General features: G+C 37.3%; 1 protein-coding gene across 1 annotated transcript in view; it reads left to right on the top strand.

Moving 5' to 3' along the window:
- Window positions 1–624: 624 nt before the first annotated feature.
- Window positions 625–18928, top strand: part of BRAF (B-Raf proto-oncogene, serine/threonine kinase) — a 169387-nt gene continuing 151083 nt past the window's right edge. Inside the window, exon 1 of the mRNA XM_012522922.4 lies at window positions 625–1177. Within this exon, the coding sequence (XP_012378376.2) occupies window positions 1049–1177 (129 nt within the window). The 5' untranslated portion in view covers window positions 625–1048. The remainder of the gene's footprint in view (window positions 1178–18928) is intronic.

The following is an 18928-nucleotide window of genomic DNA, read 5'->3' as shown; positions in this document are numbered from 1 at the left end:
TTTAAAAGTTGTTCTTCCTGATTATCTCCCTTTCCTTCTTAATAAATATATTAATAGTATATTTGATTTAATTTCATTTTATAATTAGGCTCCTCAAGGTGATTTTTACCTCTTCCCTCCAATTGTTTTAAAAAATACTTTGCACAGAAAATGACTTCCTATGTTTATAAAAGGCACAAAAGTATATAAAATATTATGATTTTCTTTAAAAAAGTTCTGATGCTTCAGGTGTCTAGCTGTTATGTCCTTTAGAGAGGCCTTAGCACACAGAAAATACTGAGAATTAACGAAAACGAAAACTAAAGGAAAATATTTTATTTCTCAAAAAAGCTTTCAGACTTCCAGTTAGACCATCTCAGCAGGCCAAATCCTTTCCTGAAAAGGATATAAGCACTATACTGACTATTTAACTGTTCCGAAGTATACTTTAAAAAAAAAAAAAAAAATCCTACTTACATGCTTCAATCTTGGGTTTAAAATCTCGGTGTTTTTTAATAATACGGAGACCTTCATTGTACTGTAAATATTTCACGTTATTTTGGGCTTTCCCGTCTTCCTGGGATTTCAACTTCTCATACACCTGCCCTCCTCTTCTAATAAACCCCATATTACTGAACAGGCTCAGAATCAAAGAAATGAGAATTGGAGCCATGGAAACCAAGGCCCTGAAGAAACGTGCAGTCGTGAGCGTGGGTAGGAGGGAGAGAAACCTTCGAGCCCTGACCACGGCGCGAGGGCGCTCCTACGATCACGTCACGCACTACGGGGGTGACGTCATGACCGTGACACGCGGGTGACGCCGTTGCCGCGGCGACTTCTAGTCGTCTCCACCCCTCCCCCCCTCCCCCGGTGTCCTTCCCCCAATCCCCTCAGGCAAGGTTTCGCCCGGGCCGCGGGCCGGTACCTGAGGTGGCCTAGGCGCGCTCCTGTTCACGGCGCCACCAGGACTGTCCCTCCCCCCGCCCCCCGCGCCTCCGCCCCCGCCTCCCCCCGCCCTCCTCCTCCCCGCCCAGCGGCGGTATCTCCCGCTCCAGCTCTCGGTTATAAGATGGCGGCGCTGAGCGGCGGCGGCGGCGGCGCGGAGCAGGGCCAGTCTCTGTTCAACGGGGATATGGATTCCGAAGCTGGCGCTGGCGCCACGGCCTCTTCGGCTGCGGAACCTGCCATTCCCGAGGAGGTGAGTGCTGGCGCCACACAGCCACCTTTCTTGTCTCCCAGCTTGGCTGGCTTGTGTTTATTTGGGGGAAAGAGGTGGCGGTGGGGGCTCTGGTGCCCCTCAGCCACCTTCTCCTTTCGGCTTTGCGTGGAGGGAGATGGGCATCTCTCCCATGTCCCTCTCTCGGTCTTGCAGTTCTTCGCTACGTAAACACACAATGGCCAAGGGGGATTTCCCCTGGTCCCCACCCCAGATTTGGGGATTCGGCCAGCGGTGGTTGAGCAGGAGGCTATCAATAGGGGGCGAAACTCGGGATTGGTCCGAGAAGGTCACGACTGGTAGAGGTATCCAGCCCTGCATCTATTAGATGTTTTTGTTGTGCTTTTTTTCTTTGTGTTTTGTTTTTTTAAGCCTCGGGGGTGAGGGTGAGCAGGAAGGAGGTGGTGGCATCGAGGTGGAGGATTAGGCTGGTAGTTGGAACCGAGACCCCAGTCTGATTTACTGTTGTAATTATTACAAGGTAATGGGGGTGATGGACGCATAGTTCCTGCTCTACTCTCTGACGGTCCCTTTTCTTTTTTCAGGCCGCTGTCCTCCCTTCCACTTGTTTGGTTATTTATATTCACCTATTTTCTCAGCGGATGGTTTTGAATTAGCCCGTACTTTTTCAATTCGAAGTACCACCATTTCCGCAGTCTTTTTTCTAGCCTGAAGCCACCCGTCTCTACTGTTTGTCGGTGCTCTGTCGCTGACTGGCCGCCCCCTGTCCCATTACCATCTGCTGCCCAGCTCATTTTCCAGTTGTTGGGACCTGCTTTTAACCTCAGCCTCTGCTTAAGATCACTGTTGCGCTTCTCTTGCTATAGTTTTTTTTGAGGCCCTCTACTTAAATGTCATGGCTCCATAACATTGTTAAATCCTTCTGGACACTTTGAAGCTTAATTTCTGAATCCACGAAGCTGTCAAAATTCCATCAGGTTTCCACACTTGTGAATTTTTTTCACCCTTGCACTACTGGCACTTCTTGGCTACTCTCTCATTGTGCTTTCACACCTCTTATACTTACCATTTTGTGTAGTTTTGATTTATTTCTTCTACTCTGCTCTTTTTTTTTTGGTCCCAGTTATTTTCTTTCACTTTTTCTCTTTAGGCCTTGCTTTTTCTTAGCCTGTTTTTGCATTATCCAGTCTCTTATCTTCTCAAATTATTTTATTTACGTTTCATTTTTATTATGTAAAATGTATTACATTTAGTATCTGGTATTTTATTATGTAAAACAATACACTTTAATATACTTTTTAAATGCAAATACTTAAGACACTTTACAAATATTACATAACATAATACGCTATTATACTTTACAAATACTAAGATAACATATGGTCTAATATCTGTTTTAGAATTATTGTTTAGGTTAAGGGACTTAGTCTCTTGACTTTGCTCTAAGCTCCATTTCCTTCCTACTACTTATGTCTTGTTTCCCATTTGTCATAACCTCTCATTCTTTCTTCTACCTACACCATTCTCATTTTCCTGCTTCTTCTTTACTCTGGAAATTCATCTGGTTGGTATGTCTGCTTACTCAGAATCGGTTTCTCTTATACCCCCTCCATCTATGTCCAAAATGTGTTTTGTGCCGTCATTTGATCTAATCTTAATTTCTCATATCTTTTTCTCCCTTCTTTACACAATAACATCACTTTCCACATACTTTCCAGGTTCCATTCCTGCTCAGGTAAGTTTCTTCTAATATTCTGTTCATTTTTTTCAACTTCTTGGATTCTAAGGATAGGGCACTTGTGCTCTTCTATTTTTCTAGTGTGTTCTGATTTCCATGTCCCCAGTTACCATTCATTCTGCCTTGTTTCCTGGCTTTTGGTACTTAATTTGCTGAAGCTTCCTCTTGTCTTCCCCACACCTCCACATTCCTTCTTATTTATAAACAGCTTTGTTCCGTTGACATTAAAGTTTATTTTTAGGATACATTGTTTTTAATGAATAAATACTAGGGTCACATCTGCTGTCTATTTTTTCCATGAATCGGATATGCCTTTGTTTTACCAAGTACAGGTGCCTCTAGGCTTTACTTTACTCTGCAGAGCATGTATGTTTTTGTTGAATTGTAGCTTTGTTTGAAGACTGTTAAGTATTAAGGAATGGCAGGATGGATAAATTAATGGGTATGGATTATGAAATTGTAATTCTCTTATAACAATGTTTACGTTGAGAACTTTGTTTCAGAGTTATTAGAACAGTTCCCAAAGATATAGAGAAGACTTTTTGCTAAGTAAAATTTCTACTCTGTTATCCTAGTTGAAAGGGCCAGTTTGGAGTTCACAGATTCCTGGGTACTATTATCATTCAGTAGATGATGACTAGGGTCATGAGTTTCTGTACTTCACACAGTTCCTCGGCAACTCTTGTGTACACCAATAGTTGAGAACCTCTGGGCTGGATGAATTTGTTTAAATTGCCAGTAATTGGAAAGTGTATTCTTATTTCCTGAAACTGTAAGGATATTTTAATTTTAAGTAGTTTAAAGAGATGTTTCTCACTGCTACCTTCACCCAGGTTTTGATGTCTAGTAGTTGTTTTTCCTCTGTATTTTCTTATGTGCTGATTATAATGTATTGGTGAGGTGTGACTGGTTTTTAAAAATTGACCTCTTTTGGATATATGTATCAATATTATGGATGGTAGAATAAGTTTTTCCAAGAAACAATTTTAAATTTGAAGTTGACTTTGTTAAATCATTGGAAACGGAAATGTATTATGGTCTTTTGGTTAAACTGTCTTCCTTATGTCCCCTTAAAGGGATATCTTATAAATGCGAAGTACATGGAAAGAAATGAAAATTTTTTGTCTGTAATGGCACATTTTTCTATAAAGTTATCTGATATTAAAATAAAGGTTTTTCTTCTAAGCCTCTCAGAGGAATTTCAGCTGTACTTATTTTTTTTTCTGACAGAGGCAAAAGCACATTCATTACAAAAGTTTATAAAAATACAAAAAATAGAAAAATCTCTGATCTTGCTACTCTGGTCTAACCACTATAAACATTTTGATGTATATCCATCTCCTTTAATGTCTGTGTAATGTACTATATGTAGTCAGTTTTATAATCTTTTCTAACTTGATATGTTAAAAGTTTTGCTATATTATTTAGTAAACTACCAATTATTTAACCTTTTTTTTTTGGATTTTAGGTTATGTCTAATCTTTTACTATAACAAACATCCTGAACATATAATGTAAATTTTAGCTTTAAAAATTATTAGAGAATGCACAAATTTAATGTTCTGTATTTGTAAACAACTTTGTATATGCTCAAAATGAACTGTTCCGGTAAATGACAAGAGTTTATTAAATTTATCAAATGAATGTGCTTATACTTTTGGCATTAAACATTAACTTCTGATCATTTATATTTCCCTGATGTTTCTTTCTATGACCATATGGTATAAGATTACCAAAGTGTGGTATTAACTTCTCTCATATGCTATGTTTCTTTAGAAGGGTGCTGCTTACAATTTCATTACAATTACAATTTTATTGTTTTTCTATTTTGAAGATCTATTATCTAATCTTGGTTAAACTATGTAATTATAATAATACTAGGGAATATGAATATCCTGGAATGGAATCTCCTTTGTAATGAGGTCCTCTGTAATAGAAGACTTTTTTATGAACCATGCCAAACCAGGTTGGATTGCATGATACCTCTGAAAAGTGGTAGTCCCACTAAGGTATGTGTTTCTGTAGTTCTGGCTATTGCCGTTAATACTTGCCTAGATATATTTTAAGGTGAACAAAACATGCCCTTTAGGCAAAACTATAAGATAGCTGATTGTCTTTGGGTATTTCTAATGTTCCTTTCTGTGTATTTTCTCTCTCCTGATTTAATGAACCCCCTCCTTTACACATTCACACCCCCTCCCCTTATTTAGAAAATTATCTGCTGTCTATCACATAGTCATGCTGCCTATGAGAGCAATCAATCATCTGTAAACTGATGCGAAAGGAACTTTAGGACTGGGTACTTGAATCCTTTAATGTAGTAAACTTGAGAGTAGATTTGATTTGACTGTATTAGAATAATAGGCCAGAAATATTATACTAGGATAATAGGCCAGAGAAGTCTTTGACTTTTATTGTTTTCCTATTCCTTGCTTTCCTATTCCTTGCTTTCCTGATTAGGGTGACTAGAAAGCTGATCCAGCTGTAGCAGCTGGAAACCTGTACTATGTAAAGTTCTATGAGTGGTGGAGAAGGAGGGAGTAGACTGTATTTCTTGGCATTTTCTGAGACCTGATGTTTACCATGTCATAGTATGGGGCCAGTGGTAACTTTTTCCTTTTTTCTTTTTCTCCAGCCATAAAGTTTTGTCCTATCTGCAGAAGCAAATTGTTTTTATTTGATACTTTGGTATGAATTTAGCTGAGTATTTGTATTTAGTGAACATTTTGTACCACCATTCTCTTGTTTCATGAAATTCAGTATGTTCCTATGCTTCCTATATTCCTGTCTCAGATTGTCATTAAAATAAACCTTTGTTAATAGCTTTTACTATGATTTTGTCTCACGTAGAAGTTAAACTGTTTTAGGTTTCTTACACATTCTGTCTTTTCACCCGCATTGGTGGTTCTGTGAAATTGGAATCAGGAATAGTTATAGAACTTCTTAATTCAAAATTGGTAAGCCTGTTGGGGAGCTTCTCTCTCTCTCTCCCCTCCCTCCATTTAAGGTTAAGCAGGGTTGTCATAGTCCTAGTGTTATAGATAAAATTAGTATATGAATAAAAAATATAGCCTCATTTGATCTATTCCTTCCTTAAATATTTGGTGGAGGAATGGACCTATTACTCAGTTTCTTTTGGCTACCAGCCTAATTTGCTATCAAACTCAATAAGCATGGTAATCAGAAAAAACTCAATACAGTCTCCACCCTAATGCTAAGCAATTATTTGTTTCTCCCCTCTATCCTCTGAGATTATTTTGCTTTCTGTGTTCTCTCTTGGGCTTAAAAAATTCTTGTTTCTTCTCATGTCAAGACTATGCTTCTAGAGAGAAATCAATGCCCAGTAATTTTCATTCCTTTCAAGACCCTTAGGAATGCTCTCAATATAGAATATCAAAACTGCTTTGAATCCAGTTAACTTTATATCTTCTGGAAGCTCTATAATATCAATTGAGACATCATTTTCATTCTTGGAATATAGCCCCTGTTATTGACAGCACTTTGGGGACAAATGTACTATAGGATGGTAGTTTTCAAATTATTCCAGGGTGGTGGCTTGGCCAGTGGTTAGAGCATCCGTCTGCCACATGGGAGGTCCATGGTTCAAACCCTGGGCCTCCTTGACCCGTGTGCAGCTGGCCCATGTGCAGTGTTGATGCACGCAAGGAGTGCCGTGCCACGCAGGGGTCTCACCTATGTAGGTGAGCCCCACCCACAAGGAGTGCGCCCCATAAGGAGAGCCACCCAGCACGAAATAAAGTGCAGCCTGCCCAGGAATGGCGCCGCACACACGGAGAGCTGACACAAGATGACACAACAAAAAGAAACAGATTCCCGTGCTGCTGACAACAACAGAAGCGGACAAAGAACACCCAGCAAATAGACACAGAACAGACAACCGGGGTGGGGGGGGAGGGGAGAGAAATAAATAAATCTTTAAAAAAAAAAAAAAAGCCAAATTATTCCAGAGTTCTCGGGCAATTAAAACAACAAACACTTTAGCAATAAGAAATAAGTTCTTAAAATTGCCCTGATAGATACACATGAAAGTTTTCATCTGTTTGTACCTTTTTGAAATCCCAGCTTTTAGAACAGTACCTGGCACATAGTTATGCCACACTTTGATTTTCTATGCTGTTCAATTCTTGCTTTTTTAAGGCTAGTTATAAAATCAGTTTACTAGATTAATAACCCGCTTGGTTGCTGCAGGCACTTTGACAGTACAGTTTTGGGAGTTGTAAGATTCTTCAGAGGGGTACCATGAGGCTGTTTAGTCTCCCTACATTTTTTTTTTTTTTTGTGATAACATATACAACATAAAATTTCCCATTTTAACCACTTTGAAGTATCCAATTCAGTGGTATTAATTACATTCACAATGTGCTACCATCACCTCTATCCATTACCAAAACTTTGCCATCACCCCTAAAAGAAACTCTGCACTAATTAAGCATTCACTCCCTGTTTACCTCCTATTGCCTCTGATAACCTGTAAATTACTATCTTTCTCTATGAATTTGCATATTCTACTTATTTCATATAAGTGAAATCACTATCTGCCCTTTTGCATCTGGCTTATTTCACTCAGCATGATGTTTTCAGAGTTCATCTGTTGTCACATTTATCAGAGCTTCATGCCTCTTAATTGATTAAATTTTATGGAGTTAATTGTAGATTCACATGCAGTTGTAAGAAATAATACATTGAGAACCCTTGTACACTTTACCCAGTTTCTCTGAATTGGAAACATTTTGCAAAATTGTAGAACAATGTCACAACCAGGATATTGATGTCCATTCGATACAATCCACCAGTCTTATTCAGATTTCTCATTTTATTTGTACTCATTTATGTCTGTGTCTAGTTCAATACAGTTTTATGTGTAGATTTGTGTATTCACCGCAGATAAAACACAGTCCCTCATCACAGGGATCCTTGGTGATGCCCTTTTATAACCATAATCACTCTCCCCCACTCCCAGCCCCTGGGAACCATTAGTTTCTCCTTTATAAAATGTGTCATTTCGAAAATGTTTTTTAAATGGAATCGTACAATATGTAAACTTACGGGTTTGGGTTTTTTTTTTCCCCTTCAATTAGCATAATTCCCTGTAGATTCATCCAAGCCATTGCAAATATCAATAGTTTGTTACTTTTTGCTTCTGAGTAGTGTTCCAGGGCCTGAACATACCAGCTTGTTTAACCATTAACCTTTTTTTTTTTTTAAGATTTCTCTCCCCTTCCCCTCCGCCCCAGTTGTCTGTTCTGTGTCTATTGGCTGCGTGTTCTTCTTTGTCCGCTTCTGTTGTCAGCTGGCAGGGGAATCTGTTTCTTTTTGTTGCGTCATCTTGTGTAGGCTCTCCGCGGCGCCATTCTTGGGCAGGCTGCACTTGCACGCTGGGCGACTCTCCTTACGGGGCACACTCCTTGTGTGTGGGGCTCCCCTACCCGGGGACACTCCTGCGTGGCAGGGCACTCCTTGCGCGCATCAACACTGCTCAAGGGCCAGCTGCACACGGGTCAAGGAGGCGCGGGGTTTGAACCGCGGACCTCCCATGTGGTAGGCAGACGCCCTAACCACTGGGCCAAGTCCATTTCCCTAACCATTCATCTGTTGAAGGATATTTGGGCTGATTTCGTTTTTGACTTACAAATAAACCCGCTATGAACACATGAAAACAGTTTTTTGTTTTTTGTTTTTTTCATTTTAAAAAATGTTACTGAAGTATGTCATTCTTATATGAACGTAAGTGTATAGTAAAAATTGTGAACTTACAAAACATCCATAATGTCATGCAGGGCTCCCATGTATCACCTCACCACCAACACCTTGCATTTTAGTGAAACATTTGTTACAAATTATGAATGAGCATCATTAAAATATTGCTACTAACTATAGTTCATCTCTTACCTTTGGTGCATTTTCCTCCAACCCACTTTATTACTATTTTTTATTAATTAAATCATACAGATTAAAGTGTACAATCAGTGGTATTTGATATAATCAGAGTTGTGCATCATTTCAATCAATATTAGAGCATTTTCATTACTCGAAAAAAAAAACCAAATATAAACAATTTCCTCAAAATCCTACCTCTTATAGTCACCTCTTAATTTCTCTGTCCTTCCCCTGCCATACGTAACTGCTAATGTAGTTCCCTCTCTGTAATTTATTTGTATTTACCTTTTGCACAGATCAAGTAAAACAATATGTAGTACTTTTTATCTACTTTCTTTCGTTTAGCTTGCTTCCTTTTTTTCTTCTTACCATTGATGGAAGATTATTAATAAATTACTATACATTATTATCCATAGTTTGTTTTGGTTATATTTTTGACCAAGTATCACCCTGGTATTACTCTTTTGTAACATTAATGTACATTTTTTTCTGTTTGAGGAAACATTCTTATGTAGGCACTGTTTACCATATTCATTTTTCACAAGAAGTTTCCTATTCTCTTTGAACCACTATCATATCCATGTGTTAGTGCTACTAATTGTAAATCCCATTTTGTGTTTTCACCATTCTCATTTCCAAACAACTTTTTTTTTTTTTTTTTTTTTTTACCAGTTCTGCACAGATTAAACCTTATCTTTCCATTCTCTAACATGTTCTATTCTCTGGTGACTTATATTCTAGCTATTAACTCCATGGGTTTGCTCATTATATTTAGTTCATAATAGCGAAATCATACAATAGTTGTGCCTGGCTTGCTTCACTCTAAACATAATGTCCTCAGGTTCATCCATGTTGTCGTATGCTTCATGATTTCATTTCCTCTTACAGCTGAATAATATTCCATTGTGACTGTATACCACAGTTTATAAAACTATTCATCAGTTGATGGACACTTGGATTGTTTCCATCTTCTGGCAATTGTGAATAATGCTGCTCTGAACATTGGTGTGCAGATGTCTGTTTGTGTCACTGCTCTGAGTTCTTTTGGGTATATACCTAATAGTGTTATGGCTGGGTCACATGGTACATCTGTATCTAACTTCTTAGGAAGCCCCAAATAGACGTCCACAATGACTGTACATTGTACATTCCCACCAAAAGTCAGTAAGTGTTCCTTTCTCTGCACATTCTCTCCAACACTTGCAGTTTTCTGTTTTTTTAATAGTGGCCATTCTGCTAGGTGTGAAATGATATCTCATTGTAGCTTTGATTTACATTTCCCAAAGAGCCAGTGATATTGAACACTTTTCCATGTGTTCTCATCATTTGTACTTCTTTAGAAAAATGTCTATCCAGGTTTTTTGCCCATTTTTTAATTGGGTCATTTGTCTTTTTATTATTGAGTTACAGCATCTTTTTTATATATCATGAATATTAGAACCTTGTTGGATGTGTGATTTCCAAATATTTTCTCCCATTGAGTAGGCTGTCATTTTACCCTCTGCACAAAGTCCTTTAAGATACAAAAGAATTTAATTTTGAGGTGGTCCCATTTATCTATTTTTTCCTTTTTTTTTTTTTTTTTTTACTTCTCTCCCTGCCCGCCTGCCCCAGTTGTCTGTTCTCTGTGTCCATTTGCTGTGTGTTCTTCTTTGTCCACTTCTGTTGTCAGCGGCACGGGAATCTGTGTGGTTTTTTTTGTTGCGTCGTCTTGCTGCATCAGCTCTCCATGTGTGCAGTGCCACTTCTGGGCAGGCTGCACTTTTTTCACGCAGAGTGGCTCTCCTTGTGGGGGTGCACTCCTTGCACATGGGGCTCCCCTACGTGGGGGACACTCCTGCGTGGCATGGCATTCCTTGTGCACATCAGCACTGCCCGTGGGCCAGCTCACCACATGGGTCAGGAAGTCCTGGGTTTGAACCATGGACCTCCCATGTGGTAGGCGGGTGCTCTATCAGTTGAGCCAAATCCTCTTCCTCCTATTGTAGTTTTAATCTCACTTATTGTGTCTTTCATTCCCATAAGCTCTGTTATTTTTCTATGCAAGACTTCAAATTTTTCTTTGTGGTCACCCAGTGTCGTCTTAATGTCTTTTATTTCTTTAATGTCCTTCAACTCTATGATTTGATTTAGGAGATTTGTATGAACATCACTGATTAGTTTCAAATTGTGTCTCTTGTTTGGAGCTTTGTTTTGTTCTATTGCCTGAGTCTTCCTTTTTCTTAGTATGGCTTGTAATTTTTTGCTAATGCGTAGCATCTTATTATGATGGTGAGTTTACTCTGATGTTCAGTTTCTCTCTCTTGCCTAGAGCTTTACTGTTAAGTAGTTGTGTGCTACCACTGTTCTTTGATTCTTGGTTTAACTTGTTGTGGATATTTAGGATTGCCCCTGTTTAATTGCACAAAACAGGGGTAAGGACCTAGTAATGGGTCACAGGCCAGTTTCCAAGGAACACACCAAATTGCCTCTTTTATTTATTTATTACTATTTTCCCTCTTTGTGTGCACTGTCTTCTTTTGCCAGCAGAATGTGCTCTTCAGCAGACATCTTAGCCTAGACTCCAGATGCTAGGGGGGGGAATGCATTTATTGTAACCCTGTTTGAATGGTTGGTACAGAAGCAATGTCCTCAGGGCAGGCCAAACCTTGCAAACAAATTTTCTCAGAAGCTGCTGTCCTCTCTTGACTGGCTGCACCCTCTCTCCATGTCCTCAGCTACCAGACCACAACAGTGGGGAGGGTGTTTGAGGAGGCAAATTATTTTTAGATCCATGATGGCTCTCAGGGCAAACATTGTCATGACCCCACCTGGCCTGGAAGTGTGACCCAAATCTGAATTTGCTGTAGGCTGTGTCCCTCCCTTTCCCCTTTCTTGGGCAAGAGGACCCCTGCAACCCCCTCAGTCCATAACTGTTGGCCAGGAACTAGAGAACTCAGTGTGGTTTGCTCTGAAGGTGGGGGGATAGGTGACAGCAACTCCTACTACTTCTATACTCGTGGGATTTTTCCAGCCAGCAGAGAGGTCCTTCACCTCTCTCTCTTCTGGGTGGTGTTTGTGCACATTTTTTGTGTGAACATATGCTTTCATTTTTCTGTAATGCAATTGCTGGTTTGTATGGTAGTTGCATATTTATTAATAGTTTTTTAAGAAACTGCCAAACTGTTTTCAAGAGGGACTGTGCCGTTATTTTTTTTTAGTGGACAATTTGTAGATTTACAGAAAAAAATCATGTACAAAATACTGAGTTTCCATATACAGCTCCCCTTTATACAAAGTCTTCCCTATTATTATCACTTTGCATTAATGTGGCATCTTTGTTACATTTGATGAAAGATGAAACTATTATTAAAATTATACTATAATCCATAGTTTACATTTGGATTCGCTGTTTGTGTTATACAGTCCTATGATTTTAAATTTTTTTTTCATTTTAGCAACAATTATACAATCTAAAATTTTTCCTTTTAACCACATTCAAATATATAATCTATAGTTATTTACATTCAGTACTTTCTATTACCAAAACTTTTCCTATTACTTTTTCTATTACCAAAACTTTTCCTCAAACTCCATACCAATTAAGAATTAACTCCCTATTCCCTACCCCCACTCTGGCCTTTACTAACCTGTATTCTAGAGTCTAACATTATGAATTTACTTATTCTAATTATTTTAGAAGAGTGCGATCTTACAAATTTGTCCTTTAATGGCTGACTTATTTCACACGACGTGATGACTTCATGGTTCATCCATGTTGTCATATGTATCAGGACTTCATTCCACTTTATTAATAATATTTCAGTGTATGTATGTACCAGATTTTGTTTAACCATTCTTCCATTGATGGACACTTGAGTTTCTTCTCCTTTTTGGCTATTGTGACTAATGCTACTCTGAATATTGGTATACAGATACTTATTTGAGTCCTGCTTTCAATTCTTTGGGGATTGCCAGGTCATATAGTTATTCTATACTTACCTTTTAAAGGAATTACCAAACGGTTTTCCACAACATCTGCACCATTTAACATTTCTACCAGCAGTGTGAGGGTTACTTTTTTTCTACATCTTCACCAATACTTGTTACTTTTCATTTTTTTAATAGTAGCCATTCTAGTAGATGTGAAGTGATATCTCATTGTGGTTTTTATTTGCAGTCCCCTAATGACTAATGATGTTGAGCATCTTTTCATGTGCTTATTACCATTTGTGTATCTTCTTTAGAGAAATGTCTGTTTAAATCCATTGCCCAATTTTTATTTGGGTTGTTCATCTTTTTTGTTGTTGAGTTGTAGCAGTTCTTTATATATTCTGAATATTAAGCCCTTATCATATATATGGTTTTGAAATATTTTGTCCTATTCTGAAAGTTGCCCTCTCACTTTCTTAATGTCCTTTGCACAAAGTTTTTCCTTTTGAAAATGAAGTCCAATTTATGTATTTTTTCTTTCATTGCTCATGATTTTTATGTAAAGTCTAAGAATCCACTGGCTGATAGAAGGTCCTTAAGCTATTCCCTTATGTTTTCTTCTAACAGTTTTATAGCTTCAGTTTATATTTAGGTTGTTGATCCGTTTTGAGTAAATTTTTGTATATGGCATGAGATAAGAGCCTACTTTTATTCTTCTACATCTGGGTATCCAGTTTTCCCAGCACCATTTTTTGATGAGACTTCTTTGTCCATTGAGTAGACTTGGTGCCATAAATGTGTGGGTTTATTTCTGAACTCATGTTTCTGTTCCATTGGTCTGTATGTCTGTTCTTATTTCAGTACCACACCATTTTGATTACTGTCGGTATGTAATAAATTTTGAAATTGGGAAGGATGAGTCCTCTTAACTATTGAAGTTTTCATTTGTCTACTTTACATGTTGGTTTTTCTGAGTTTTTATGGCTGTAAAAATTTTAGCTCTACCATGGATAGAAGAAAGATTTGTGTTGGCATGTCATAATCTGTGCAGGAATTTTAACAACTGTGTCTAAGGCAGTGGCCAGAAAACATTTTCTGTAAAGGGTCAAATGGTAAATATTTTAGGCATTGCTACCCATACTGTCACTTTTACAACTATTCAGCTCTGCCAGAGTAGCATGAAAATAGCCATTGACAATACATAAAGGAATGAGTGTAACTGTGTTCCAATAAAATTTGTTTGTGGATACTGAAATTTGAATTCATATAATTTTCATATGTCATGAATTATTCCTTTGAGTTTTTTCAACCATTTAAAAATAAAAAAACATTCTTAGTGTGTGGGCAGTAGAAAAATAGATGGTAGGCCAGATTTGGTCCATAGGCTGAAGTTTTCTGACCCCTGGTGTTAGGGAGAGAAACTATATTGTATTTGAATCTCTGAAATTGTGATGTATTTTAGAAGTATATAGAACATTTATAATTGCTTTTTTAAAAATCATGTTTATTGAGATATAATTCACATGCAATGAGATGTACCATTTTAGGTGTACAATTTGAAGAATTTTGACAAATATATATAATCATGTAACTACCACCATAATCAAGATACAGAACATTTCTGTCATTCCGAATAGTTTCGTAGTTCCTCTTTGCATTCAGTCCCCTCTCCTTCTCCTGAGTCCCTGGTAGGCACTGTTCTGAATTCCCTCTCTGTAGTTTTGTCTTTTCCAGTGGTTTTATAAATGGAATCATTTAACATGTAGTTTTATTTATCTGACTTCTTTCACTTCGCATAATGCTTTTGAGATTTATACCTGTTGTTACATGTATCAGTAATAAGCTCCTATTTATTGTTTAGTTTGTGTTATGAATATTCCATAATTTGTAGATATATTTACCAGTTAATGGATATTTGGAATGTTTCTGGTTTTCAGCAATTATGAAAAAAGCTGCTATAAACATTTGGGTTCAGGGTTTTGTGTGGATATATTGGTTTTCATTTCCCTCGAGTGAGGACCTACAAGTGGGATTGGCAGGTTGTATGCTAAGTGTATGTTTAACTTCATAAGAAACTGCCAACGTGCTCACCAGCACTTGGTATTGTAAGTCTTCTAGTTTTAGCCATTTTAGTAGGAACATAATAGTATTTCACCGGAGTTTTAGTTTGTATTCTCATAATAATTAATGATGTTAACATCTTTTTATTTGCTTATTTACTATCCATGTGTTTTCTTTGGTGAAATATTTGTTTGAATCTGTTTATTTGGTGTTTATCCTGTTATTGTGGAATTATAAGCATGCCATATATATATATATATATATATTCTCGATACAAGTCCTTTATCAGATATGTGTTTCGCATATGTCTCCTAGAGTGGTGTGTTTTTTCATTTTCTGAAGAGTTTTTTTTTTATTTTTAATTTAAAAAAAAATTTCTTTAGATGGTACTGGGGATTGAACCCAAGACTTTGTACTTGTGAATCAGGCCCTCAGCCACTTATCTACACCTGTTCCCTGAAGAGTTTTAGATTTGATAAAGTCTAATTTATCAACATTTTTCTTTCGTGATTTTTGTGCCCTATGCAGTCTTAGTCTCATTCATGGTCATAAAGATTTACTCCCATTCTTTCTTCTAGAAGCTTTGTAGTTTTACCTTTTATATTTAGGTCTACGGTTCAAGTGGAGTTAGTTTTTGTATTTATTGTGAGTTAGGGGTTGTGTTTTTGTTTGTTGTGTTTGTTTTTGACATTTGGATATCCAGTTGGTTTACCATTTGTTGACAAGAATAACTTTTTTTTCCCTGTTGAATTACTTTGGCTGCCTTATCTAAAATCAATTGATTAAATATTGGGCTCTTAATTTTGTTTTTACTGATCTTATGTGTCTATTCTTAGGCCAGTACCACATTATCTTGATTACTGCAGCTTTATAGTTAAGTATTAAAATTAGATAAGTCTGATTTTGGGGGATTTATAGGACTTTGAATTTTGATTTTTGAATTTCTTGTGTTGGTGTATATTGGGGAGGAGAGGGTCCATAATTTTCTTCAGATTCTCAGAGATTTCCTTAACCCCAAAAAGACCTGTTTCAATTGTTTTTCCAAAATTAAGTTCCTTTTTTTTTTTTTAAGGTATCCATTTCTTTATTGTAAAAGATGCTTTGTATTTAGATTGATAAATAGTCTGCTTTTGTTTTGTATCTTTTGTTTCTTACACTAAATATGTAAAGCCTAATAACACCAGAAAAATTTGACTTTCTTTTTAGAATAGTTCAAATAAAATAAAATTTTAGAATGCTTTGACTAGTCACTACACACAGCACACACACTTTGAGTATTTTTAAATACTTTAAAATATTGCTTGGGGTTGTTCCTGTTGACCTGGGATTTTTAAACTGTATTTTCTACTTTGCAGCATTTTTGTGGCTGGTAATAAATTCTCCTGTTTGGGCTTATGGATTTATTTTTAATTTTAAATGGATTATTAGTTACAGTGGTAAAATTGTATAGTTATTAGAACCTGTACTGTATATTTTGTTGTCAAACTTGGATCTTACCCCTTTTCCACTGTTTTTAAAGTTTATACATTCTATTTAGAAGTCTGTCTGTAACGTAGATGGGAAAAGACAGCAGTTAGTAATTTAAGATCTTGATTAAGTAGGTGTGATTATTTTTAAGAGTTCTTATTAACATAATTTCTGATAATGTTGTTTGAAGATAATTTAATTCCCAGTCATTATAAAAAGATCTTGTCTTTTCGATGAATACCAAACAATTATTGCCTTTATAACTTAAAAAAGATTTTTCTGACTCTAGAAAGAACTGTTGTTGACTGCTCATAAATAACTCAGAATTGCTTTTTTCTATATTGTACTGCTGTGCTTCTTGGGGAATGGTATCAGAGAACTTCAGATAGGGAAGAGTTTGCAGTTCAAAATAGTCCTTGAAATCTATTCTAGTACCACTCTAAATGTTCATTTCCTCTTAGTCCATGGGTTGGTTGGTTGGTTGGTTGTGTTTTTTTTAACAAACACTCCATTTCCACCAAACATACACTCCTCTTCCCTTGGCCCTTCATTCCCTGTATAGAATACTAAGGAATAGTATTCTCTTCCTTAGTATTCTAGGTGCTTGAGGGTATATTTGAAAACAAGACAAATATATCTGCCTTTAGCTCTCTGGCTTACCTTCAAGTGCAGGTGTGAGAGTGGGGGTGGGGGGGTGGGAAGACAGTTAAACAATTGACACAATAAAACAGTAAATTTTATAGAATGTTAGAAAATAGTAAGTGCTATGGAAAAAATGAAAGAAGAATAGGGTAAGATTAGGGGTAGGTTCCAATTTAAGAGAGGGAGATCAGGGTAGGCCTCTCAGTTGAGAAGGTACCATTTGGATAAAGGCTTAAAGGATGTTAGGGAAAAGCAAGTCAAGGTGAAGAACAAACTAGTTCAAGATTTCTGAGTCAGGAATGTGCCTTGCCTATTCAGAAAACAGCAAGGAGTCCAAAGCTGCTGGAGTGGCTTGAAGAAGAAAGATGAGTAGTAGGAGATGAAATCAAACAGGTGCTTGGGGAGGTGGGGGAGAATGGTTGAAAAGCCATTGTGAGGACTTTAGCTTTTTCTTTGATTGAAATGGGAAACCATTTCAGGGTTTAAACAGCCAGAGCCAATGACGTGATCTTACTTATGTCTTAACAGGATTGCACTGGTCCCTATGTAGAAGATAGACTGTAAAGGGCCAAGGTTGGAAACCTCAGAACCAGGGACAAGGCTATTGCAGTCATTTAAGCCAGAGGTGGTAATGGCTCAGACCAGAGTGGTAGCAGTAGAGGTATTGAGATTTTGGGTATTTTGAAAGTAAAACCAAAAAGATTTGTTGATCGATTGTGAGGTGTACAAGAGAGAGAGGTGTCCAAGATGACTCTTAAGTTTTTGGCCTGAGAGACTGGAAGGGTGATGTTATCATCAACTTAAATGGGAAAGAATGCAATATAGCAAACAAGGGGGGAAAGGAAGGCAAAGAACAAGAATTTAGTTTTGGGCATGTTACATTTGAGATCTCTTTTGTGATATCCAAGATGTTGAGTAAGGAGTTGGATATGAGTCTGGAGTTTTTGAGAGAGGTTCTGTGTAGAGACTGTTTGCCATATCCATGTGTCAGAGAAAATGTCTCATTTTTTTCTTGAACCTACCGCTAGGCAGCATTTCTCCCATGTAGTTAAATGTGGTCATGTGATTGAGTTCCAGTTCATGGAAGGTGAGCACAAGTAATGTGCTCTATTTCTAGTCTGGCTCATGAAAACTTCTTCCATCTTGTTTTCCCTTTCTGCCTGGCTGAAATGGAGCTGATCCTTAGAGTATGTTGGAAACCATGTGTTTTAAATATTAGAGTTTCCTGTCCATCCTAGGTCCCCGAATGACTGTGTGGATAAGGACCACCCGTCAACCTGTTCATTCACCTAGTACTGTCAGGTAAGAGAGAAACTTCCATTGTGTTTAAGTCATTATACGTTCTGGGTGTATTTGTTATAGCAACTAGCCAATCCTAAATTTAGCATTGTTGCATTTATATGGTATTTAAAGCTGTGAGGCTGATGTGGTCATTTGGGGAAGGAGTATAGATAGGAAAAAGAAGTGATCTAAGGTTGGAGAAAAGAGGAATAACCGAGAAGGAGCAAACAATGAGGTAGGAAATCTAATGAAGAACATTAATAAAGAGTGCCAGTTGTGTAAAGTGCTGCTGATAGGTCAAATAAGATAAAGACTAAGAATTTAATTGGAATTAACAAAGTAGCAGTTATTGGTGATCTAGAAAAGAATAGTTTGAGAGGGCATACAAGTGAGGTGGTGGTAAGGGAGATGATGATAGGAATGAGCCATTAGAGAGTAAGGTATTGTTTTTAACTCTCTAAAATTCTCTCTCTGAAATTAAATTGATAGTTTCAGGGGAGAGTGAAATAAAAATTGCCAGAGCAATGTCTCTGAAGAGACAAGAGGGAAAGGTTTTTAGTGTGCAAGTAGGAAGGATTAGCTTTTATTAGGAGCATAGATACTTTATGATCTATATGAATGGTATGACAAACTATGTGGATACAAATCCTGGTAGGTAGATAGTGGGAGACTGTTTATGTGGTATCTTCTGATTGCTCCTTTCTCTGTCCCTTTCTCTTCCCTTTTCCTTTCCCTTACCCTTTCCTTTCCTTTTCCCTTTTCTTCCAGTAAAGT

The sequence above is a fragment of the Dasypus novemcinctus genome, chromosome 5 (genome assembly GCF_030445035.2).
Source record: "Dasypus novemcinctus isolate mDasNov1 chromosome 5, mDasNov1.1.hap2, whole genome shotgun sequence".
Taxonomy (NCBI): domain Eukaryota; kingdom Metazoa; phylum Chordata; class Mammalia; order Cingulata; family Dasypodidae; genus Dasypus; species Dasypus novemcinctus.
Note: the sequence above shows the minus strand (reverse complement) of the source record. Positions and strands in the feature narration are given on the sequence as shown.